This window comes from Stegodyphus dumicola, chromosome 12 (assembly GCF_044657685.1).
Source record: "Stegodyphus dumicola isolate Sdum_Otavi_A_Nest chromosome 12, ASM4465768v1".
NCBI classification, from domain to species: domain Eukaryota; kingdom Metazoa; phylum Arthropoda; class Arachnida; order Araneae; family Eresidae; genus Stegodyphus; species Stegodyphus dumicola.
The window spans coordinates 106628923-106655166 of record NC_140779.1 but is presented as its reverse complement, the minus strand read 5'-3'; the positions used below and the strand labels follow the sequence as shown (position 1 = coordinate 106655166).

General features: G+C 33.4%; 2 protein-coding genes across 3 annotated transcripts in view; one reads left to right on the top strand and one right to left on the bottom strand.

Moving 5' to 3' along the window:
- The window catches only part of LOC118203940 (selenoprotein N-like), a 42205-nt gene extending 36793 nt beyond the window's left edge, over window positions 1-5412 (bottom strand). The window contains exon 1 of the mRNA XM_035376255.2: window positions 4858-5412. Within this exon, the coding sequence (XP_035232146.1) occupies window positions 4858-5100 (243 nt within the window). The 5' untranslated portion in view covers window positions 5101-5412. The remainder of the gene's footprint in view (window positions 1-4857) is intronic.
- Window positions 5413-5595: 183 nt separating this feature from the next.
- Window positions 5596-26244, top strand: part of LOC118203947 (uncharacterized) — a 94685-nt gene continuing 74036 nt past the window's right edge. The window contains exons 1-4 of one of the 2 annotated variants that reach the window (XM_035376262.2): window positions 5596-5749; window positions 14557-14655; window positions 14894-14991; window positions 24400-24501. In XM_035376262.2, the coding sequence (XP_035232153.2) occupies window positions 14557-14655; window positions 14894-14991; window positions 24400-24501 (299 nt within the window). In that variant the 5' untranslated portion in view covers window positions 5596-5749. Of the gene's footprint in view, window positions 5994-14556; window positions 14656-14893; window positions 14992-24399; window positions 24502-26244 lie in introns of both variants that reach the window. The other variant, XM_035376270.2, reaches the window with a different exon arrangement.

Genomic DNA, 26244 nt, shown 5'->3' with positions numbered 1-26244 from the left:
ATCTTCGAATTGGATCCGGCTTATTATTTTTTGCAGACTGTAAGAGCAATTTTCTAAAAGTAAGCTTGAACTTTCGATTATGTCAAATAGAATTTCCGATGCTGGAGCTCCCAAAGGATCTAGAAAACGAAAGTATGTTTCGATGTCCATCAAACAAAAAACGAATTGCTACAAAAAATGGATAAAAGCATATCCTTTGTTTATCTAACCGTTCCGTAATCTGTTTATCAATTTCACGCTGCTCTGCGCGGGGGGGGGGGACGTTGCGGCGCGCAATGAACTGGAAGTTGATCTGTCAACACTATCGTTATCTTCAGGGCAGATGTTTTTATTTTATTCGGCTTATAATTCCTTACTAAATGTAGTATTTATTTTCGATGTACTCCGTCTTTGATATGATTTAAATCAAATTCCTCGTCATTATAAATATCACGAATACAAATCAAATAGTTTTCTGGTTGCAATTTTCTAATTTCGGCTATGCGTAAGGTATGCTTTACGCATCTGCGCGTTGAAAGAAATGTTTAATAAAGTAAACAAATAAATATTAAGCTTCTTTTTTGGTAAATTTTGATACCCTTTAGATCATAATTGCTCATTATTTTATAAATTACGGTTTCATATTTTTAATTTTATAATTTCTGCATGCCATCTTACCAGATTTAAACTGATGATCTATAATCCGGAAAAATCGATAATCCGGAATCGCCGAAGTCCCGACGAGTCCGGATTAAAGACTTTTGACTGTATTAACAGATACTAAAATAATATTCCTTCTCTTCCAATATATAAGCAAGAACATCCATAGTAATGCTTGCAAATGTTGCAAAAATATATTTTTTATATAGATGGGTAACACAACTTTCCACTGCAAATCATAGTTCTCACATATTCCCAAAGCCTCACTAACCCAAAAATAAAACGCTTACATCATTTTTCACTGAGGCAAAGATGAAAACTTGCAGTTCTTTATGCAATAGAAGGTGTCTGACTGTTTGATAATAATAGTAAATAAATAAATAAAATAACAATAATAAATAATTAAAGAGAGAAGAAGAAATACATATTCATCCAATACATTTTTATATTCATTAAAGAAAACTATTTCAAATCTTGATACCATAAATCTTACAATAATATTTAATCATTGCTTTATGTATTAAAAGATGATACATATAATAAATTACATTTTGGAATACAAGCATTAAAATTTTTCCTTTTTATAAATGGCTTGTGTTTCTATATAAATAGTAATATCACTGATATTAAAATATTGCACTAGTTTTTCAGTCATTTTTAAATGTTTCTTTACTTTTAAACCCCACTTCATTAGTAAGCCCACGAGTCTTTAATGTGTTAAATTTTGTAAATATGATAGGGGTTTGAGACTAATTTTTATTTATAGCAATAAACAGGTTTGCCACTTGGTCAAACTGGTTCTGATGAAGTTCAAATTTTTTTTTTTTTTTTTTTTTTTTTTATATTCTTAAATCCACAGCGTGATCACATTCATACTGCATTTAAAAAAAAATTTCTTAAGGAAAATATATATATATATTTTAAATATATTTTTATATCGGTTAGATTTGAATCAGCAGAATGAAACTAAATTTTTGAAACATATTCTTTTTATGGTTTTCCTTTTGCATTGAATTCGAAATTTTGAAACCTTTTCAAACATATCGAGACTAATCAATTCATTTTATTGTTTCATCATAAACAATGGACCAACTCAAATAAAATGAAGTCATATCCTATATTAAATATTTACATTGCAGTCTTGATAAAGATTATTCTAAAGATTAGACTGCATGCTAACTTCACAACATATCCTGCATACTGTAACGTTTTCAGCTATTTTCTAAATGATAACCCTGAAGTTCTTGGAAAGATGTTATTTCCTAATGATAACTAGCAATTCTTGAGAAAGCTGAACATGACCTACAATCATGTACCATTCTCAAGTCTTTGTTACCAGCTGTACTGTCTTAAGCTATTTTCTGATGACTACCCCAAAGTTCTCGGAAAGAGGTTATTTCCTAGTGGTAGCTCAGCAATTCTCAAGAAAGCTGAACGTGACCTGCAATCACGTACCATTCTGAAATTGTAACGTCTTCACCCATTTCTGACAACCAGATTGGAAAAAGGTTATTTCCTAATAACCACTTGAAAATTCTAAAAAAAAAAAAAAAAAAAAAAAAAAAAAAAAAAGCTGGACGTGACCTGCAGTCACATACCATTCTAAAGTCTTTGTTTCCTTCTTAGTTGTATGAAGGAGAAACACTGTTTCATTCCCTTACATCCATTTACAGGCGTTTTGTTCTGCATTATCAGAGACCACATGGTTTTGAGTCTCAAGTCGGAACCATAAGATTCTCATGGAAATTTCCCAGGCCGGTCATCATTACATCCGTGGTCAGTTAGGATGCTCTTGCCAATTGAGAGACGTTCTGAAAACTTTCGGATAAATGGAAATTCCGGAGGTCATCCCAACACGCCCAAGACATCTTGAACAAAAACAGGAACGCAGTTCCAGAAAAGAAAGCTAATTTTTGCAGTGAAAAGAGAGAAACCTTCATGCATTTCCCCCCCCCCCCCAGCTCTGTCAAGAGCAATCTCAGTTTGCTCGGCTAAGAGCATTCAGGTTAGAGTAGATTGAAGGGTACCCCTTGTAGTATCACAAAGTTGTTGTTTTATTTATGGTAACCTTAGTAGTTGAATGTTCTGTAAATATACTTTTACCTAGAACTGGGTGCTCCTTTGACTTTTTAAGTGAAAATATATCGATGTGTACATGGACAAAGTCAAGGGTGTGCACAATGTCTAGTTTGCGCAATTCTGTGAGTTTTTTTAAGTGAAAATAGGTCAATGTGTACATGGATACCGAGTTTGTGCAAATCTTTGACTTGATATTTTGTCTTTGTGTAGCGGCAATTTTTGGCGCTAAAATTGCCGCTATACAAAGCCAAAATAACAAATACTGCCAAAAATTGCCAAGGGGTACCAGTAAATATACTTTTACCGAGCATTCATATACCTCTGTGGAGAGATCCAGTAGCTGGTAGCCGAATTTGTCGCTATCTAACTCGAGAACAGCCTTCTTGGAATGGCCAGCTCTGACCAAGAAAGGCAACAACAGGGCTGCTTGTCTTACATCGGAACTTCACCCTGCATTGAAAGAGAAAAACTTCATGAGAACTTTAATGTCTAAGCAATGGAAAAGAACTTTAACAGACTCCATGCATCATCTGTTTCTGTTGGTTGATCTTTGGATTATGGTAACTTGGCGATTTTTTGGCAAAAACTTGGCGACCAACTCTGCTACAGCAACCTTCTATTTTTTTTTTTCGCCGCCATTTTGTCTTCACGAAGTAAACTTCTCATAATACTGTTCTGTATTTTGAAATTCAAATTCTCACCAAGAGGGACTCAGAAATATATTTTTCCCATGACAACCACATATATATGTTTGGTATTGCAATAAAAAAGGGGGTTGATCTTTACAATATGGTAACTGGTAGTTTGGCGACATTTTGGAGGCGATAAAGGTTACTACCTGGGACTTTGGTAATAGTATGAGCAGTACTCAGTTCCGATTACGCATTATTTTGCGTGAGGGAAATGAGAGATCATGGGATGTCATGTGATATTAATGGACGAATTACGGTTCTTTAATCGGAAAAGGGGGGAAATCGGGAAAAAATGTGGAAATTTTGTATTTAGCTTTATTCTGTGTTGTGTAATTTTTGGATCCCATGGCCCTAATTAACGTGAATTTGAAATGGGTATTTAGGCATTGTGATAAAGAGAAGTTTGCTTTTTATTTCGGGGAGGAAGTATGGAGGAAAAATTCGCAGAAAAAAATCTTTCAATAATTTTATTGAATGAATTAGAAAAGTGTATTCATATATGTTCTTTTTACCGGGTTTAAAGATCGAGAAAATTGTCATATATTTTCGTGAAATTTTTCTAATTTATGAGAAAAAAGCAGTGTACATGGATATAGTGAAGAGTGTGCGCAATGCCATTTTTGTGCAATTCTGGGATGTTTTTTTAAGTAAAAATAAGTCGGCGTGTACATGGTTTATGTGTATGTGTTATTTTGAAAAACGCGTAAGGAGTACGGTATTGTGCACTTTTTCCCAATTTTGCAGTGAATATTTGTCATGATTAAGCAGTTTTGTTTGATAAAATTTCTAGCATAAGTGTAATTCGGCTAGTAGATTGTTGGAAGAAGTGTTCAGTAGATAAGAAGAAAAGAAACATGTCTTTACTTCGTGAAGACAAAATGGCGGCAGGGAAAAAAAAAATAGAGGGTTGCTGTAGGAGAGTTGGTTGCCAAATTTTCGCCAAAAAATCGCCAAGTTACCATAATGTAAAGATCAACCAAAAAGGGAGATGCATAAGTAGATGTTAAAAGATATCCCACACAAAATTTCAACGTTCTACAGCTACTAATCACCTTTGAGTTATATTTAGTATATATACAGATGTCACACACACACAAAAAATTCTTTTGGAATCTATTTTGGTTTGGAAAAGAAAAAGAGCCCTTTATTCTGTCCATACGTATAGACATCAGGCAAAAAATTCGTTCAAATGGATATTTCCGTTGAAATATGATTTTACCAAATTTTTCACAATTACAATACTTCCTTTACTTTGTACAAGTTAAAAAAGAAACCGATTTTAAAAACTAAGTTAAAGAAACTGATCTTAAAAACTAAATTTTTAATTTCACAAGAACGCTTTAACAAAATACATAACTTTACAAAAAAAATAATAATAATAAATAAAAATCTCTCAGTACTATGCAGTACTAAAAATTTAGTAAACTAATATATATTCATAACTTACTTTATAATCGCTATCAGTACTTCCATAATGAAAGATTTTGTACTCATTTTGTAATATTAAAAATTCCGTTAAATCTATTTTTCCATCATCATTTTTATCCAGTTTTTTAAATATAATCCCAATTTGAGACGTTACATCTCTAATGTGAAAATCAGCCTCTCTTTCAATTTCTATTAAATTGCAACAATAATATACTAAAACAGAAAAGGTGAGGAACAGAATACCGCACAATATATACTTCATTTCCTGAATCCTTAAAATTATGCATTGATTTTTTATTTTTTCCGACTGTGGCTATGTCAACATTCCTTTCTTTCCCAACATGAGATCTCAAACCTTTTTCTAAATATTTTCGTACACACACTAAAAATGAGACATGAACAGAAGTTTATTCATATAATGATATTTGAGTGCCACATAATTCACTATATTACATCTGACGTTCTTATAAAAACAGCAACACACCAAAACATTCCTCCACATAAAGTGTAACAAAACTACACACTAAAATTTCCGTAAACATACATTTGTTTACGTTGTTCTCTAATGCTTTACTGTAGGATACATTTTTAAAGGACAGCCTCACTGTATTTTCAATTATACATGCACATTAAAAATTGTCTGAAAAAAATCGATAGTTCATACAAAATAATTTTTTTTCTTAAATTATTTGTTGAAATTCTTTTAGATGGATTCCTAATGAATTATAAATTTTTTTACCCGTGAATGGGAAGGGCAGTACTTCTCTACTCTTGTTCAGTTCCCTTTTTGTATTAAACGCCATGATCATGGAGTAGAGATGTGTTGAATGGAAAATTTTCTTTTGCTATTTGATTAACTGTTTACATAATTTATTGCTGATTGGAGGATTAAATTCACTGTAAACTTAAAGGTCTTTTTTTTTATTGACTTTATTTCTTCTTTTCTATATATTACTATATTTAAATTTTGTATGGGAAGTTGCGTTATTCACTGGTCCTGTATATTTGCAAACAAAAAAAAAAAAAAAAAAAAAAAAAAATCAAGTGAAGGTAGATGAAGTCTTTAATGTTGCCTTACATTATTAAAATATGGAAAAGTTACTGTAGTTAAATCATCAATAATTTTATATTAAAGAAAGTACAAATTTGTGAAGGGTATAACATTTAATATTTTTTATTGAACTTTTTTTTTTGAACTCCTTTTTTTTATGAAAAAATATAAATATCTATATATTCTTATTCCGACGCTAAACTATTAGATTTCAGCTCTTATTAGAAATTTAATGTAAATATTTGAATTGAATCTTATCAAAGTATTTGTTTTAAGTTGTATTATATATAAGAAAGTTTAGTAGTTTAAATATGATAATCTATCGTTATAAAGAATTTCATAGGAAATTGGAAGTAAATTTATAGTGAGTAACGAATATGCAATTTGTCAATGCAAAAAGATAGTACTTACAAGCATCACGGAGATATCGATCTATAATTCTCTACAGTCCTTTCTGCATTTTGAGGTATGATGAAATTTAATTTGCTGAAAATGACAAGAATAGCTTTTGCTGAGCTTATAGGGTTTTATCTTAATTCATTGTCCTTTGATTTTTGTTATTCTATATTTTTACTTCTCATCATTCTCCACCAGAATTATTTAAAATTTTAATTATAAATTATTTAAATAACAGTGAAGTTTCAAAGTGTGATCGAGAGCCTATTGGCAGCATAAGCTGACAATGTACTGCGTAGTAATTCTGCTGTTTGTATTAGCCAAATTGTTTGTTTTAGTCAGTGAGAGCCAAAATTTAAAATACTTTGCTCATACGTTCAGGTTACTTAAAATCTGATTGAGAAGCTTGTTATTTTACCTATCAGTTAATAGAGATAAAGATGTCATTATTGTTTTTTTGCTTTGGCTGTGATACCTCTAGTTAAGAAGTGATGTAGAACAGAAAATCATCAGACTATCTTTTGCAGTTACCAGTTAGTTGTTTGGTATTTTAAATTTAATATGATAACCATATGAAGATCAAACTTTCACAGGCAGTTTTTAAATGAATATTAGCTGTAAAAATATTTCTTAATTTTTACTGAGTTGTTTATAACATATAATGTCTGCATTGCCTAATATGGTACTGAAAGCTCATTTTACTTATTCTGCATCTTGACTTTAGAATCAGCATTCATCATATTATGCAGTGTGTTCAGTATATGTGACTTTGAATATCCTAATTTGTAACTTCCGGAGTTTGACTGAAATGGAAATCACCAGCTGGTATTTAACAATATCCAGGAAAAAGTGTGGTCTGAGGCATTATTCTGCTGATATTCTGGGCCATAATTTAATAACATATTAATCATTTATTGCTGTGAAGTTTTTCTACTTTATTTTCCACGAATCAAAATCATTTTAATTACAAAGCTATTTGCCTGTATGTTCTCTGAGCATTGCACTTTATTTAGCATTATTAATGAGAAACTAATTCAGAAGTCAAACAACAAAAATCAGCGTTAATTTACAAAATTTTCACAGGACTAGTTTCGATGGTTTTACCGAACCATCATCTTCAGCTGCAAAACCGCAAATGAACAAGATAGGAAATAATGTTTAGATAAGAATAAGCAAGTGGCGCCATCTGTTGGCGAAACCAGAACTAAAACATAATTTCTCTAAAAGCCGAAGGCAAATTTGGATTGGAATTAGGATCGTTAACTAGAACAGAAAGATTTTTATGAATGTGAAATGCCTCTAGAAAATCCAGTTCTCCAATGGAAGATGTTTTTTGAATAATTTTGGCAGCAGAAAAATTGAAAGTGTGATTTTCGGACCAACAATGTTGAGCAACAGAAGACTTCTGTGTTTCCTTTTTTCTAACATATGCCTCATGTTCTTTGACGCGAAATTTTAAGGCTCTCTTAGTTTGGCCAATGTAAATTAAACCGCACTGGCAAGGAATCCTATAAATACCCCAGGAATTCATATCCGGAATGGGGTCCTTGAGTATAGAAGTTGGAATTTTATTGATGGGAGAGTAAACAACCCGAAAGTTAAATTTCTGCAAAATATGTGCAACTTTATAGCTAATTGATGGAAAGAAGGGAATGACAACAGAATTTTTATAATCTCCTAAAATAAGAGTGTGGCTTTTAGTGTGTTGAGATGAGAATTTTTTAACTGCTTGATTAATAATGTTGGGTGAAAAGTGGTGCTTTTCACCCAACATTATTAATCAAGCAGTTAAAAAATTCTCATCTCAACACACTAAAAGCCACACTCTTATTTTAGGAGATTATAAAAATTCTGTTGTCATTCCCTTCTTTCCATCAATTAGCTATAAAGTTGCACATATTTTGCAGAAATTTAACTTTCGGGTTGTTTACTCTCCCATCAATAAAATTCCAACTTCTATACTCAAGGACCCCATTCCGGATATGAATTCCTGGGGTATTTATAGGATTCATTGCCAGTGCGGTTTAATTTACATTGGCCAAACTAAGAGAGCCTTAAAATTTCGCGTCAAAGAACATGAGGCATATGTTAGAAAAAAGGAAACACAGAAGTCTTCTGTTGCTCAACATTGTTGGTCCGAAAATCACACTTTCAATTTTTCTGCTGCCAAAATTATTCAAAAAACATCTTCCATTGGAGAACTGGATTTTCTAGAGGCATTTCACATTCATAAAAATCTTTCTGTTCTAGTTAACGATCCTAATTCCAATCCAAATTTGCCTTCGGCTTTTAGAGAAATTATGTTTTAGTTCTGGTTTCGCCAACAGATGGCGCCACTTGCTTATTCTTATCTAAACATTATTTCCTATCTTGCTCATTTGCGGTTTTGCAGCTGAAGATGATGGTTCGGTAAAACCATCGAAACTAGTCCTGTGAAAATTTTGTAAATTAACGCTGATTTTTGTTGTTTGACTTCTGAATTAGTATTTGTTCGGCGTGTTATTGTGTCTTAATGAGAAACTGCTCATCATAATGTTGCCAAATTCCATGTGTACCATATACTAAAATATTTATCACAGCTTTTCTGAGTTTAATTAAAATTAGCTATGTTGCATATTACTTAACACGATTGGTTGCATTTTAGGGTTTAATCCTAATATATGGTACACACGGGATTTGGTGACATTATGATGATCAGTAAACGTGGTGAATATTAATGTTTTAAAATATGCTTTTTGGTAATAAAATTATTTGTACAGTCAAAAGTCGTTAATTTGGACACCCATAATCCGTAATGATCTATAATCCAGACCTCAAAGCTACAAACTTTCTGCGCATGCGTCGCGTCGACGCATGTGCATAGCGCAGCGTAAGACTTTTACGGCTGCACTTATGCGTGTGCACATGCGCATAATACGTTTACGCATGCGCGTTTAATGTATAATGGACGGTATAAGCTAAAATTATCTAATTATCTATTTCAGTTAATGTTGCAGTTTGCGTTGTTCCTTAATTTTCGAATTGGATCCAGCTTATTATTTTTTGCAGACTGTTAGAGCAATTTTATAAAAGTAAGCTTGAACTTTCAATTATGTCTAATAGAATTTCCGATGCTGGAGCTCCCAAAGGATCTACAAAGCGAAAGTATGTTTCGATGTCCATCAAACAAAAAGTAGAATTGCTTCAAAAGTGGATAAAGGCATATCCTTTGTTTATTTAACTATTCCGAAATCTGTTTATCAATTTTACGCTGCTCTGCGGTGGGGGGAGGGGAAACGCCACGGTGTGCAATGAATTGGAAGTTGATCTGTCAACACTATCCTTATCTTCATGGTAGATGTTTTTATTTTATTTGGCTTATAATTCCTTACTAAATGTAGCATTTCATCTCGATGTACTCCGTCTTTGATATGATTTAAATGAAATTCCTCGTCATTATAATTCGTTTCCGATAGTGAAGAAAGTGACACAGAAGTTATTGAAAACGAAAATATTTCGATTGACAAATTAGTCGGTATTCTCGACACAGCAATTATAGGACTTGAACAGCAGAACTTTTTAACTGAACAAGAAATTATGTCTGTTTATAGAATTAAAGAGAAAGTATTATCACATAAAATGAAGCAACTTAAACAACTTACATTGAAATAAATGTTTAATAAAGTAAACAAATAAATATTAAGCTTCTTTTTTTGTAAATTTTGATGTCCTTTAGATCATAATTGTTCTTTATTTCATAAATTACGGCTTCATGTTTTTAATTTTATAATTTCTGCATGCCATCTTACCAGATTTAAACTAAGGATCTATAATCCGGAATCGCCGAAGTCCTGGCGAGTCCGGATTAATGACTTTTGACTGTATATAATTCTGTGCAGGATTTAGTATTATTTGGAAGATTCAAAGAACATATCGAACTATTATAAGAACAATATGGATTCGAAGAATGATATGCAATATTCTAAAAAACTGATATGGAAAATAGTCATATTTTGCCCTGATATGTGATATACAGGGTGTTTATAAAGTCCCGGACCCATTTTGATGTTTAATAACTCATTTGTAAAGGACAATGTTTACGGGAGGAGAGTGTTAAGCATTGATAGAATTACAACCACAATAGCCTCTGTGGATGCCGACATGCTTGCCGGTACCTGGCGTGAAATTGAATATTGACTTGATATTCTCCGTGCGACGAAGGGGGCACACGTGGAAGTTCATTGAAGGGTCATGAAATTTTTTGAGTCTATCTAACCTTTTATGTTATTAATTTTAATCTATCTTTATTATTTTATGAGTTATTAAACATCAAAATGGGTCCGGGACTGTATAAACACCCTGTATTTTAAAGAACAAAGGCTTCTTGTTGTATAAGATTAGAACATTCTCATCAAACTGAAATAGTAAAGTGAAAAACAGTTACCATTAATTAGTACAAAAATACACTTGTAAAAGAAGACATTCTAATGTTTCTAAAAAAAAAAACCTGTGAAAAAATTTTTCTACCAAATCGTAACTATGTAAGTAACTATAACCACCATATGAATCCAACTCCACATGTGCTGTATTTTCATTTCCAGAATGAGGAAAACTATATGCTTACTTCGTTACTTAGAAATAATGAGTAACTTTTGCAGTTGGAGATAATAGTACTGGGAAATATAGGACTAGGAGTTTGGAGAGCTACAGTTATCAGTACTTTTCCATTAAAGATGTACACCTTGCACACACACAAAACAAAGGACAGTTTTATATCTCCCATTCTTGTCGACCGATTGTCGAAATTTAACTTGCATTTTCCATCTTTTGAAAGCGAGACTTAGGATATATACTAGATTTATATATAGCATTGTTTGAATATAGGTATTCTGACACAGAGTCAAACTTTTTTAAGAAATAAGGTACCTATTTTTTCATATTTCAATTATGCGTAGATATTAAATTTTGTATTTTTGGTGAGAAATTTATGGAGAAATTTAAATATTTATCTTGACACATTTTTTTTTTTTTTTTCAGTTTGCGCCAAGTATAATTCACTCGGCGAACATATTAATTTATAGGAACCTATTTTGCTTTTCTTTTTTTCATTATACACGAGCGGAAAAAAGGTTATCGTTCAGTACTTTCAAATAATTTTAACGAAGTGCGTAAACCACATTTGGCATTATTAACGTGCAACTATGTAAATTCACATATATCTTAGAAAATTTTGAATAGAAAAACTCTAATTTCTTGGAGGCATGCTTAGAAATATATCTACTTTAAGATGATGGTAAAAATTTTATAGGTTATAATTCAAAGTTTTTTTCCAAAATATTTAGAAAAATTATTTAAAAATACAAATTTTAAAAATAAATCATAAAAAAATGGGCAAATTTTATTTGGAATGAACCTAAATTTTGAAATGTGAAAGAAAGAATCAAGTAAGTGTAATAAAAAAAAGAGAATAATATACAGTCAATAGTCGTTAATCCAGACTCGTCGGGACTTCGGCGATTCCGGATTATCGATTTTTCTGGATTATAGATCATCAGTTTAAATCTGGTAAGATGGCATGCAGAAATAATAAAATTAAAATATGAAACCGTAATTTATAAAATAAAGAACAATTATGATCTAAAGGGTATCAAAATTTACAAAAAAAAGCTTAATATTTATTTGTTTACTACTTTATTAAACATTTCTTTCAATGTAAGTTGTTTAAGTTGGTTCATTTCATGTGACAATACTTTCTCTTTAATTCTATTAAACAGACATAATTTCTTGTTTAGTTACAAAGTTCCGCTGTTCAAGTCCTATAATTGCTGTGTCGAGAATACCGACTAATTTGTCAAGCGAAATTTTTTCATTTTCAATAACCTCTGTCACTTTCTTTGCTATCGGAAGCGAATTATAATGATGAGGAATTTGATTTAAATCATATCAAAGACGGAGTACATCGCGATGAAATACTACATTTAGTAAGGAATTATAAGCCAAATAAAATAAAAACATCTGCCCTGAAGATAAGGATAGTGCTAACAGATCAACTTCCAATTCATTGAGCGCCACCGCGGCGTTAAAGATAACCAAAGTTTAGATAAGCAAACGTTAAAGTTTAGATAAACAAAGGATATGTCTTTATCCATTTTTTGTTTAATGGACTTCGAAACATACTTTCGCTTTGTAGATCCTTTACATAATAGTAAATATATATCAGAAATTTTATTTGACATAATCGAAAGTTCAAGCTTACTTTTATAAAATTGCTCTAACAGTCTGCAAAAAATAATAAGCTGAATCCAATTCGAAGATTAAGGAACAACGCAATCTACAACATTAAGTGAATTAGATAATTTTAGCTTAGCTTATACTATCCGTTATACATTAAACGCGGAGTCGTAAACGTACGAGGCCAATCCCCAAAAAAAAAAGGTCTCTCGTATTTTTAGATATACAAAGAACCGTTTATTTTGTATAATTGCTACATCACTTTAAAGATTGAAGAATGCTTTATTTTTCAACATAATCGCCATTTCAGTCGATGCATTTTTGTAGACGCTGTGGCAGTTTTACAATGCCCATGTCATACCAGCTTGCCGCCATGCCCTTCAGGAAGCGTTGAACCTCATCTTTCACCTCATCATTGGAGCAGAACCGCCATCCAGACAAATGTTCCTTCAACTTCGCGGGAAGAATCAACTCGTTGCCGTTTGTGGTCTTCTGTCAGCATACGCGGAACCCATCTTGCACACACCTTCCGATATTGCAACTTTTCCGTTAAAATCCTGTGGATGGTGCTTCTGGAAACCTCAGGAACCAAAATGCAGAGAGCATCCAGAGTGATCCTCCGATCTTTACGCATGAGTTCCTCAACTTTCGCGATTGTCTCATCGAAAATTGAAGGCCTCCCGCTCCGTTCTTCGTCATGAATTTCAGTATGACTGGCTGTAAACTCTCTACACCACTTGCAAATGTTTTTCACATCCATGCATGACTGTCCATACACTTCTGTCAATAGGTGGTAAATTTCAACCGGTTTAACGCCTTTTGCGTTCAAAAATCAAATAACTGCGCGCACTTCGCACTTGGTGGTAACGTTTATCGGGAGTTCCATTTTGAACGGCTGCCAAGCCAAGCCTGAGTTTCCGAGTGAAGCGCCTGCGTGCTTACGTGGTAGCGGAGAAGGCATCACTCACAACAGTGTTGCCAACAACTGTATTAAAACTTTAAAACTTTCTTTATGTCCCCCAAAAATAGAAGACCTTTTTTTTTTAATTGCCCTCGTATTTTGCGCACACGCATATTCGCAGCTGTAAAGGTCTTACGCCGTAAAGGTCTTATGCGTCAACACAACACATGCGCAGAAAATTTGTAGCTTTGAGGTCCGGATTATAGATCATTCTGGATTATGGGTGTCCGAATTAACGACTTTTGTCTGTATATACCAGATTCAGTTAACATGGAGGAGATGAAATTTTGAGACATAATTTGTTAAAAGCTACTCTGCGATTTTTACAAAACTTGGCACTTTGGCATAATTTGAGTCATATGAAATGAAACTGGTATGTTATTTCAGAAAAAGTCCAATTCAAAATGTTAGAACAATGCTATGTATAAATCTAATATATATCCGAAGTCCCGCCTTTGAGACATGGAAAATGCAAGTTAAATTTTGGCAATTGGTCCAGTAAAGTGGGAGATACAGAACTGTCTCCCCCTTTTTTTTGTGCAAGGTGTACCAATGCATTTTTGGCATGATAGGGGTGTGAACATATGATTGGCCTTCAGAATCACTGCAGCATAACCAAATTATAATAATTTAGGTAACAAAAATCAAAATACGAGTATTTTGTGCGATAGAGCTTTTATTAGCAGATATTTCATTGACACCTCAATAACACAGTTTCTGAATTCCTGAAACCTTGGAATAGCAGACCAGTGCAATCTTATTTAGCAGTCATTTCTTGTTAAGGACAGAAATTTTTCTACCATAAGTGTCTAATTAACATGAGGTTCAAATGTATAGTAAATGGATTTCCTTTTGATTGTTTGAAATTTTACTTTCACGCATTGTGTGAATTTATGTTTGTTAAGATGTTAAATTTGGAAGTCTGACTGATATTTGCATTTCAATGTTTCAAGACCATACTTGTGGCCTCATTTTTAGGTTTCAAGATATTGTAGTCCTATATATGAAAGAAGCTTTATGGATGATAAAAAAAAACAATGTACATTTAATATATTAAGTGTTTTATTTGTAGATGCGTATAACTTATTATTGTATTATAGATGTGGCACGAAGCGAGAAAACAAGAAAAGAAGATTCGAGGGATGATGGTTGATTATAAAAGAAGAGCTGAAAGGAGGCGAGAATATTATGAAAAAATTGTAAGTGTAATTTTGAATCTCTATTATTTGTTTCCACAGATTGAGGTATTAAAAGGGATATGAAACAACAGTGAATGCTTAGTAAATATAAAAGAATAGTTTATTATTTTTAATTTTTTGAATTTTATGATTTTAAATTTTTAACAAGTGAGAATCTTTTTTTTTCTCTGATTTTTTTTTTTTTTTTTTTAACTCAAAGAATGATTGCATGAAAATATGTTTGTATAAACTATTACAGAAACAAGATCCAGCCCAGTTTCTTCAAGTTCATGGAAGACCTGCCAAAATTCATCTTGATCCAGCTGTTGCATTAGCTGCTGATAGTCCGGCTACAATGTATGTATTTTATTACCGATTTTATCTTGGGAAAGGGGTTATGTGTGCCCTTCTGTTCTACGAAATACAGTCAAAAGTCATTAATTCGGACACCCGTAATCCGGAATGATCTATAATCTGGACCTCAAAGCTAAAATCTTTCTGCGCATGCGCCGCATTGATGCATGCGCATAGGCGTTTTACTCGTGCGCGCAAGACATTTACGACTGCACATATGCATCTGCGCAAGTGCAGAATACGTTTTCGCGTGTGCGTTTAATGTATAACGGACGGTAAAAGCTAAAATTATCTAATTATCTATTTCAGTTAATGTTGATAATTGCGTTGTTCCTGAATCTTCAAATTGGATCCGGCTTATTATTTTTTGCAGACTGTAAGAGCAATTTTCTAAAAGTAAGCTTGAACTTTCGATTATGTCAAATAGAATTTCCGATGCTGGAGCTCCCAAAGGATCTAGAAAACGAAAGTATGTTTCGATGTCCATCAAACAAAAAACGAATTGCGACAAAAAATGGATAGAAGCATATCCTTTGTTTATCTAACCGTTCCGAAATCTGTTTATCAATTTCACGCTGCTCTGCGCGGGGGGGGGGGGGCACGTCGCGGCGCGCAATGAACTGGAAGTTGATCTGTCAACACTATCGTTATCTTCAGGGCAGATGTTTTTATTTTATTCGGCTTATAATTCCTTACTAAATGTAGTATTTATTTTCGATGTACTCCGTCTTTGATATGATTTAAATCAAATTCCTCGTCATTATAAATATCACGAATACAAATCAAATGGTTTTCTGGTTGCAATTTTCTAATTTCGGCTATGCGTAAGGTATGCTTTACGCATCCGCGCGTTGAAAGAAATGTTTAATAAAGTAAACAAATAAATATTAAGCTTCTTTTTTGGTAAATTTTGATACCCTTTAGATCATAATTGCTCATTATTTTATAAATTACGGTTTCATATTTTTAATTTTATAATTTCTGCATGCCATCTTACCAGATTTAAACTGATGATCTATAATCCGGAATCGCCGAAGTCCCGACGAGTCCGGATTAAAGACTTTTGACTGTATATCTTAAGGAAGCCAAATAAGTGTATTAATTCATCAGAGAAGAGTTTCTGCAGATATTCATTTTATTTAATCAAAAATCATTCTAATTATATGGGAGACTAATTTATTTCTGCAAGGGAATAGAATCCCAGTAATTGTAAATTATGAACTTCAAATACATACTGTTAGTTTTTCAAATAAAAATAAATTCTGTTTAACCAAATATTTAAAATAAGGTAACTTGGATAGTCTTTCATTTAAACCAGGGGTTCTCAACCAGTGGTACGCAGGAGGAAAATAAGTGGTACGCGAAGAAGCAAAGCATTTTTAACTTTTAAATTCAAAAATTAAAACCCCAACATCCTGATTGAGTTTTTTCTCTAACACTCGTAAATTTATGCGATCTGACTTTTGTTCAAGAGTGGTGGTGGTAGTAGTACTCTGTAGTGGTGGTGCTAAAGGTTTTCAGTTTTTGTTTAGATGGTATGTGTTAGTCAAAAGGTTTGAGAACCGCTGATTTAAACAATCTGGAAGATAGAAATAAATTTTAAATAGTCAGATTTAAAATGCTGTGGTATTCGATACTTTCATTTTAATAATATGGAATACAGGAATAAGTCTGTATGAAGTGGCGTGATAATGTTTTTAAAAAACAGTTTGAAAATGTACTGATTTCAGCAAGTGGCTTTTATGTTTAGGAAAATAAAATGTTGCCACTCCCACTGTTGTGGGAAATATTTGTCACAAATGCTGTGTAAAAGTAATTCAAAGAAATATCTGTATAGTAACTAGTTGAATGATTAAGTGCTTTCTTTAGTAAACAGGTTGTTTGTGTACGGGTTCATAATAGATTGAATGATGGGTTCATAAGATCCAGTGATAGGTTGATAAAATTTATTTTATTAAAAGAAACACTTCAGAGTTCTAGAATTTTCCACAGGATAATCATAAAGGCATTCACAGTATCACAGAGTACAATCAGTAGTTATACTCCAAACCACTAAGAAAGTTAAACACAATGAAATACAAAGCGCAGCTAAAGATCAAAGTTAAGCTGGAGATAATATTCGGAACTCGCGCTGTGCTAACAGCTAACAACAGCAACTGAGAGCATATGCTCTCTCCGTCCTAATATAGTTATCACCCATCCGCTGAGCTATTCCTAGTAGTTTCTGCTTCTCGAAATTACTGGAAGGAAATATGAGAGTTGATTTATGGTTCCACCTAATACAGTGATCAATTACATTTATTCAATTACAATACCTATTGCGATGATACAAAGATTGGACCAAAATGTAGTCAAGTTTGGCCACTTTTGGCATTTTATTGCCAAATTTAGGAACAAAAATTAGTTGCCTAAACCAGTGGTGCGCAAACTAGGGGTCGCGACCCCTGTGGGGGTCACCAGAAGTTTTTTGGGGGTTGCCAAATTTTTATGAAATGCATTATGCCTGTATGCTGCATACCATACAGTGTATATATAAAGAGTGAAGCGCCGTCACTCACTGTTTAATTTCAATTTCATGCTGTCCGCTCTTTCTTTGACCGTAATGTGTAATGTATGTAAAGTGTGAAGACGCAAGTTTTTCACTCCGGTAGATAGTGCCCTCTTCGCGGTAATTCGCCATTTTTACTGCAAAGCGCCTATTTGACTAGACGTTAACCGCAGGGAAAGGGGAAAAATTCGCTTCCGTGATCAGCCAATCAGATGGCGAGGTACGCGGTGTATCTGATAGTCAGAGTGAAGACGTGAAGTGTTCGCATGACGTTGTAGCATGTAGCAGTTGACCAGCAATTGCTTTAGTTTATCCTCGAGTTTTATCATGTGACGTTGTGTAATTATGATTTTTTATATTTTTATCGGGCTTTGCTACTCTTTGTTATCAGGTATGTACTATCATTAGAGAAAGACCTCTGTTAATTTTATTGAATTTCTCGAATAAAAAATGATAAAATTTTATATATTATTTGTTTTAGTTTAAGTAATTTAACCCCTATCTTCATAAGGGATAAATGGGTAATACGTACACCAGGTACGTCTTCAACTAACAAACGAACAAATACTGATGAGGAATCGCAAAATACTGAACTAAATGCCCGATCTAAAAAAATAAGAAAATACAATGAGGAATTTATTAAGTATGGTTTTACATTTTGTGTTGTTGATGATGAAGAATGCCCGATATGTGTCATTTGCAACGAAAAATTAGCAAATGAGAGCATGAAACCAGCTAAATTAAAAAGGCACCTGGAAACTAAACATAAAGAACTTCAAAATAAACGTGCTGATTTTTTTCAAAGACGAGCTGAAAATCTGAAAATTCAAAGTGCCCATTTAAAGAAATTTACAACAATACCTCAGAAAGCATTACGAGCTTCTGTAGAAGTTTCGTATCTAATAGGAAAAACAATGAAACCCCATACAATTGGAGAATCCCTTATCCTTCTGGCAGCAACTATGATGACATCAATTATGCATGGCGATAAATATGGAAATCAACTAAAAACAATACCATTATCAAGAGATACCGTGTCTCGGCGGATTTCCGAAATTTCACGAAATATCAAGTCAGAAGTCATAAAACGCATACAAAATTCATCTGTATTTGCTTTACAAGTGGACGAGACTACCGATATTACTAAAATGTCACAACTAATTATTTATGTTAGGTTTATTTTTAATGAAGATATAACAGAAACGTTTTTATGTTGCAAAAGTTTGGAAGGAAAAACAACTGGAGAAAAAATATTCGAAGTAATAAATTAATATTGGCAAACTGTGTTGTGGTTTGTACTGATGGTGCTGCAGCATTAACAGGTTCGAATAAAGGGCTCAGAGTCTTAATTCAGAAGGTGGTGCCTCATATGGTATTTAATCACTGTATGATTCATCGGAAAGCTCTTGTTGCAAAAGATATAGATGAAGAGTTGCACAACATATTACAAGACGTTGTTAGTTCAATTAACTACATTAAATGCAACAGCCACAACAGCCATCTGATTTCAATACTTTGCAATGAGATGGGCTCAACGTATGAGAGATTACTGTTACACACCAAAGTCAGATGGCTTTCACGTGGGAAAATACTACGACGGATATTTGATTTGAGAAATGAAGTGTACATGTTTTTAATCGAAGAGAAACATAGATTGGCAAGTTATTATATCAATGAAGTTTGGCTAGGGAAGCTGAGCTATTTAGTTGATATTTTCGAAAAACTTAACGACTTAAATTTGAGCTTGCAGGGTGAGAATTCAACTATCATAACTTCAGCCAGTAAAATTCAAGCTTTTAAGAATAAGCGTAGTCTCTGGCAAACAGAACTGAATAAAAACAACACCGACATGTTCCCTTGCTTTAACGATTTTATCAAGGAAAATAATATAGATATATTTACATTTAAAAACATCATTTCCAATCACATTGAAATGTTAAATGAAAATTTTTCGAGGATTTTCCTGAAAACGATCTTGGTTGGATTCGTGATCCATTTTCCTTTAACATATGCAGTTCAACTCTTCAAATTAGTGAGAAAGAGCAATTGATAGATCTAATTAGTGATTATACTCTTCGAAATCAATTTAAGACTCAGCCTTGCCAAAAATTTTGGCTATCCGTGGAAAAACAATATCCCGTTTTATGCAAGAATGCCATCAGAGTGTTAATACAATTTGCATCAACGTATTTATGTGAAACTGGATTTAGCAAACTAGTTTCAATAAAAACTAAATACCGCTTGCGTTTAAACCCTGAAGATGATATGCGAATTGCAATTAGCAACATACAACCAAACATCGATGAGATAATTAGAAACTTGCAGCCACGTACATCTCATTAAAGGGCAATTTACTGATTTTTGTGTTATACAAAAAGTATTTTCTTAAAATTATAAATAAAATTAACACGAGTCAGATATGATGATGTTTTTATTCGATGAAATGAAAGAAATGTGCAAAATATACATCGTATTTGTGAACATTTATCTCTAGGGGTCGCCAAAAATTTTCTCTCTACAAAAGGAGCCGCAGTCGAAAAAAGTTTGCGCACCACTGGCCTAAACCACTGACGGTTTGGCGATATCTCGCCAAATTACTAAGATACCCATTTACTTAATGTAAATAGACTTGTTCCTCTACTCTTACTTTTTAGGCACAGCTTTTCTCTCTAGATTTTGCATGTTACATTGCACAGAAAAATACAGCAATTTCATATATAATTGCACTAAAACCATCTATGTTCAAAATTCATAACAAGGTACACAAATCTTCACAGGGCAGTTTTTAATGCAGTAAGACCCCACTTAGCGCTGTTTCGGTTTAGCGCTCTTTTATTTCAACCCGGGGATTCCCCGAAATTGCTCGCAGCACTACAGGGATACCCTGAAATTGTGTGCAGCACTAGATTTCCAAATAACATATCCAAAACAGTGTAGTTGTGTTTCTTGTTTGGTGCGGTGCTATACGGATGCATTTTTATCATTTGAAACATATGTTGACATTATTGTAAGTATAAATTTATATAATACTATAATGATTAATACAGTGACAAATATTATGATCTTTAGTTTTTATCATGGGTGATAATAAAAAGCAAGAAAAGAAAGCAACCAGAAAAAGCGTTTCACTGGAAACTAAAATGGAAGTGATTAGAAGATTAGATTCTGGTGAACGTCAATCTCAAATTAGTGCTGCATTGAATTTGGCAACTTTAACAATAAGGACAATTCTTAAGAATAAAGAAAAAATACTGTCATCGGCAACTGCAACTACGTCAAGCCCTGCAACTAGAATTACTCGTTCTAGAAATAACATTATAGAGGAAATGGAAAAATGACTGTCTCGACAAAATTGAACGCAATATGCCATTAAGCCAATCTATCATAATGCCTTCTTGACAAAGAGGCAGAAAATTGGAAACACAGAATAGACTGAATGATCTGACTGAGAATTTTATTTGTTTTTATGAGTATATTCGTTTATATTGTTTTTATTTTTGTAAGAAATAAATGTTTGGTTTTATTTTTATTAAAAAAAATTATTAAATTTAATACCTAACCAATTTTTTATCCATCTTCCCCTAACCCCATTATTTACATGTTAAGATAGCCTCGTTTAGTGCTGTTTCGCATTACGCTCTACCTTGATGGAACGTATCCCTCGCGTTAAGCGGGGTCTTACTGTAATAATAAAGCTAATTTTTCCCTGACCATTTGACTTTACTGTTTTGAGCTGCTTATTTTACATAAACTAATTGCTTAGTTTAAAATTATTTCGTGTGTTAAATACTGAAATCTGGATGTCATAAATAGACTGCAATTTCTTTTTAATTTTTATAGTTTTTAAGTTTTAGATATTAATTCTTTAAGGGTTAGATTGTAATTTGAAATTTTCAACTTGCATTTATTTATTAAGTTATTTGTGCATGCATTAACTTCAACATGCTGGTAGTTCATAGCAAACATTACTTGGCTAGAAATTTTTTTTTTGTAATATTTGTTTTGCAGGATATATTTTTAAGTTTATAGAAGTTATAAGAATTTATAGTTCTCTTGAGCTTATAGAAGCTGAAATAATTTGATTGCTATTTGTTCAAGGTATGTGAAAAAAAAAAAAAAAATTTGGTACTTTCTTGATTATTCACATTGCTCATGAAAAGTTGACGAGTTGATTAAGCCTCATAGGTACTGTTGTGTTCATAAATAATAATACTAATAAAAAGCATTTTATAAGAAACTAATTTTATGAATGGGAGAAAAATTATACATTATTTATATTTTTGCAGCTGCCAGTGGATACTGTTTAGTAGATTACCATTAAATATAAAGCATGTAAATCTACATGTAATCAAACATGTATGTAGTATGCATATTCATAAGTAATTTATTACTGTATATATACTAAAAAAATATGCCAAAAATGGGAAATTTTAGTTAGTAAGAATTCTTGACATGGCAATTACAAGACTGCAACAATGTAACTGAACAAAAAATTATGTCTGTCTACGGAATTAAAGAGAAAGTATTAGCACAAAAAATGAAGCAATTTAAACAACTTTACATTGAAAGAAATGTTTAATAAAATAAACAAATATCAAGCCTTTTTTTTTTTTTTTTTTTGTAAATTGTGACACCCTTTAGATCATAAATGCTTCATTATTTTATGAATCGCAATTTTATATTTTTAATTGTATTATTTCTACATGTCATCTTACTAGATTTAAATTGATGATCTAATATTCCGGAAAAATCCCAAATCCGGAATCGCGCAAGTCCCGATGAGTCCAAATCTTGGAGTTTGTACTTTATTAATCTTACTGGAGTCAGAGAAGTGTTATTGGCATATCTTTATATACTAGACATTTCCGAAATTTTAAATATGTGTAATTGGTTCTAAAATAGTTTCTAAAATAATTTTAACATTATTAATCTGGATCATTGTGTGGAAAAGCATATAAAATGAGCCATATAATCATCACGTGAAGTGGTGCCTTGAGGTGGATGCGATCGAACACGTCGGTCCGTTGTACCCTTCTGCATCCAGCGGTGACATATCCGCATTGCAGTTGTTTGGTTTCATCCAGCACGACTACCAATTTCACTGAAAGATAATCTATTATCTGAAAATAGGAAAATGTATGCTCACTTGTACACTGCTGGCCACCCAAATTGCAACACCAAGAAAGACAAGAGATATCACTACAAAATTTATTTAGTAGGTAACATGTTGGGCAAGTATCAAATGATTAAATTTATAGACTTCTGCGAAGTGTGGTTCCTTCCAGAATCAGTAGTCAGAGTAGCCGCCATTATTGAAGATCACTGCTGCTACATGCCTTGGCATTGATTCAAAGAGACTTTGGATGTGTTCTTGAGGTACAGCAGACCAAGCAGCTTCCACACGTTGCCAAAGTTGATCTGGTGTGTCAGCTTGGGATGTAATCTGGATCAATCGTTCAGCAACCATGGACCACATGTTTTCTATTGGTGAAAGATCCGGAGAACGAGCCGGCCAGGAAAGCAATTCAAGCTGGCGATTGATGAAGAACCCTTGGATAATGCGTGCCACGTGTGGTTGCGCATTATTCTGTTGGAATATGGCTGTGTGGCAAGCCCTGAAGGTAAGGAAGGACAACTGGCTTCAAGACCTCGGAGATGTAGTGCTGGCTGTTTAAAGTACCAGCAATGCGTATTAGAGGAGTGTAAGAGTGATATCCAATATTGCCTCATACTATAATACCCAGTGCAGGACCAATGTGGCGGTGTATAACGCAGCTCTTCAGCATCCTCACTCCGCAGTGTCTCCAGACTTGAATCCGACTATCGTGGTGTTGCAGACAGAAGCATGACTCGTCAGTAAAGACAATTTCATTCCATTCTTCTGTCCACATCCTTATTTCATCGCATTTTTGGCACCAGAGACGTCTGTGGTTCTGTGTCAAGGGTAGACGAAGCAATGGACGTCTTGCGGACAGACCACTCTGCTGTAAACAGCGTCGAATGGCACGCACAGGCACTGGATGATGCATTACCGACTGAACGTGCTGTGCTGTGGTTCGGGATGTGACTGAGCGATCCGTCACTACCATGTGCACAATGTTCCTGTCATCACGTGAAGTGGTGCCTTGAGGTGGATGCGATCGAACACGTCGGTCCGTTGTACCCTTCTGCATCCAACAGTGACATATCCGCATTGCAGTTGTTTGGTCCAGCACGACTACCAATTTCACTGAAAGATAATCTACACTCTCGGTAGGCCACTATCCTTCCTCTGTTGAACTCGGATGCTTGATCAAACAATGATCACTGTTTACTAAGAGGCATAATTGATCGTTTTTTTTTTTTTTTGAAAAAATCACGTCCAACACGACTCTGTCGAACTCGGACACTTGATCAAACGATGATCACTGTTTACTACGAGGCATAATTTATCGTTTTTTTGAAAAAAACCACAACAAAAACACAATTGCTGAATTTGAAATCGTCGAAAACCCAAGCCTTAAATAGCGCTTTGAAGTGGCGCCATAGACGCGCGTGAGGTGCGTCTGCGCTGGAATTCTAATCATTCGCATGTTTTACCTCCTAATGCATGTTGTAAATTTCATGTTATTTGCATGCTTCCTTCAGGGTGTTGCATTTACGGTGGCCAGCAGTGTATTAATAAAATAAAATAAAAATTTGTTACTGAAGATAACTTCTGTAATATACATTTTTACTTTATTTTATTTATTTATTTATTTTACTTTATAGCTTTATGTAATTTGAATGATATTTAACCATTTAATTTGCAGTTCTGGAACTTGCATTGTTTTCATTGGAAATATGTGATTAAAAAATTTATTGAGTATTTTTTACTCTTCTAGGATGCCATGGCAAGGACATCAAGACAATCTGATTGATAGATTTGATGTTCGAGCTCATTTAGATATTATTCCTGAATATGTACCTGAATCTGAACCCCAAAAGTAGGCTAAGTCTGTTTGTCATTAGGAAACGTGTTCTTCAAAAATAATTACAAGTCATATATTTGTATTTAAACTATAAATATTCATAACTGTAACATACATTTTAGATATTTTTATATTAATTTTTAATATTGTCAGAATCTAAATCAGTATAAGCAGTATATATGTAATGAAACAGAACTTTCTGTAGTTGCCTGAAAATCAAATTTTTACTTTTGCAGAAAAAGCAAGCATATTCAGTTGCCTCAAACATTTTTTATTGTAATTAGCTCAAATTGAGTTTGACTTTGCTAATTATTAAAGGTAAATAATTTGGCATGCATTTCTGATACACTCACTTCCAAAAGTTAAGCACAGAGAGGAAAATGCTAATTTCCGGAAGCCAGTCAGAATTGAAGAGGATGCAATTCGTTGCAGAGGTAGATGGAAGTATGCAAATATGTTAGGTAACGGTGAATCGCACTTTCATGTCAAGAAATATGCAAAAAAATACATCGAGTACCAGGTACATCGAGTTTGTGTTCCTCTATCCATCCAATCAAGAGAGGTGCGATTTCAGTGGTGCTGGGAGCATGTCAATTGGAATTTGTCTGACTGGGGCAATGTCATGTTTACTGATGAGTCAAGATTTGCTCTGGAGCCAGATGACAAGTGTATAAGGATATGGCGTGAACAACGAATCAGTCCCAAAATATCACCGAACATCACACATTCTGAGGCGGAAGCATTATGGTGTGGGCAGAGATTTCATTAGGATACCGCACCGACCTGCACATTTTTAAACAGGGTTCTTTGACGGCTGTCTGGTATTGAGATGAAGTCCTAGAACCCATTGTGAGATTGTACGCTGCAGCAGTTGGCCCTACTTTTGTTTTAATGGACGATACCGCACGTCCCCATATAGCTGACATTGTTGATGACTACCTGGAGAGTGAAGGGATTGCGCATATGGCGTGGCCAGCATATTCGCTCGATCTTAATCCCATTGAAAATCTTTAGGATGCTCTCGGCCGTTCTGTATCTTCACGTTTCCCACCTCCAGCCACTCTTATTGAGCTGGAAACTGCTCTACAAGAAGAATGGCAATTGCTTAATTCTGCAGTGGTTGACCACCTAATTGAAAGCATGGTCGCAAGGTAAAAACTTCATATACGAATGGGGGGGGGGAGATTACATACCCTATTAATGTCCTTTTTTTTCATTTTATGCTGTTTATTTTCACTTTATACATAATTCTGTTTAAATTTCCAGTATGTCATTATCTGATAACTTACAAAAATTTAATGTTTTCATTTCTGTATATAATTATTGATTTTGTTTTATGCATAAATATATATGCTACTTTCCTGCTGAATTTTGTGTCAATCAAAGCAGTATTTGTTGATTTTTTTTTGCATTTTACATTTTCGTGCTTAACTTTTGGGAGTGAGTGTATATGCTTATGATAATATCTAGAGAATATTCTTTAACTTTTTCTAGTATATCTTTATACCTGGAATGTGGTTAAATGTCATACACATTTAGCCACTGATTGGGAGATAACAACACAAGTAGATTTTAATCCACCTGTTTTTAATGTGCTTGACATAAAATTTTTTTAATTATTTAATTTATGATTATATTAAGGGAAAAAATACTGAGACCTAGTAATCAAAAGCTGCTGATTGTATATACAGTAAACCTCAATGTAGCATTGTTCGTAAGTTATTTTCAGAGAAAAATTAATAAATAAATAATTAAAAA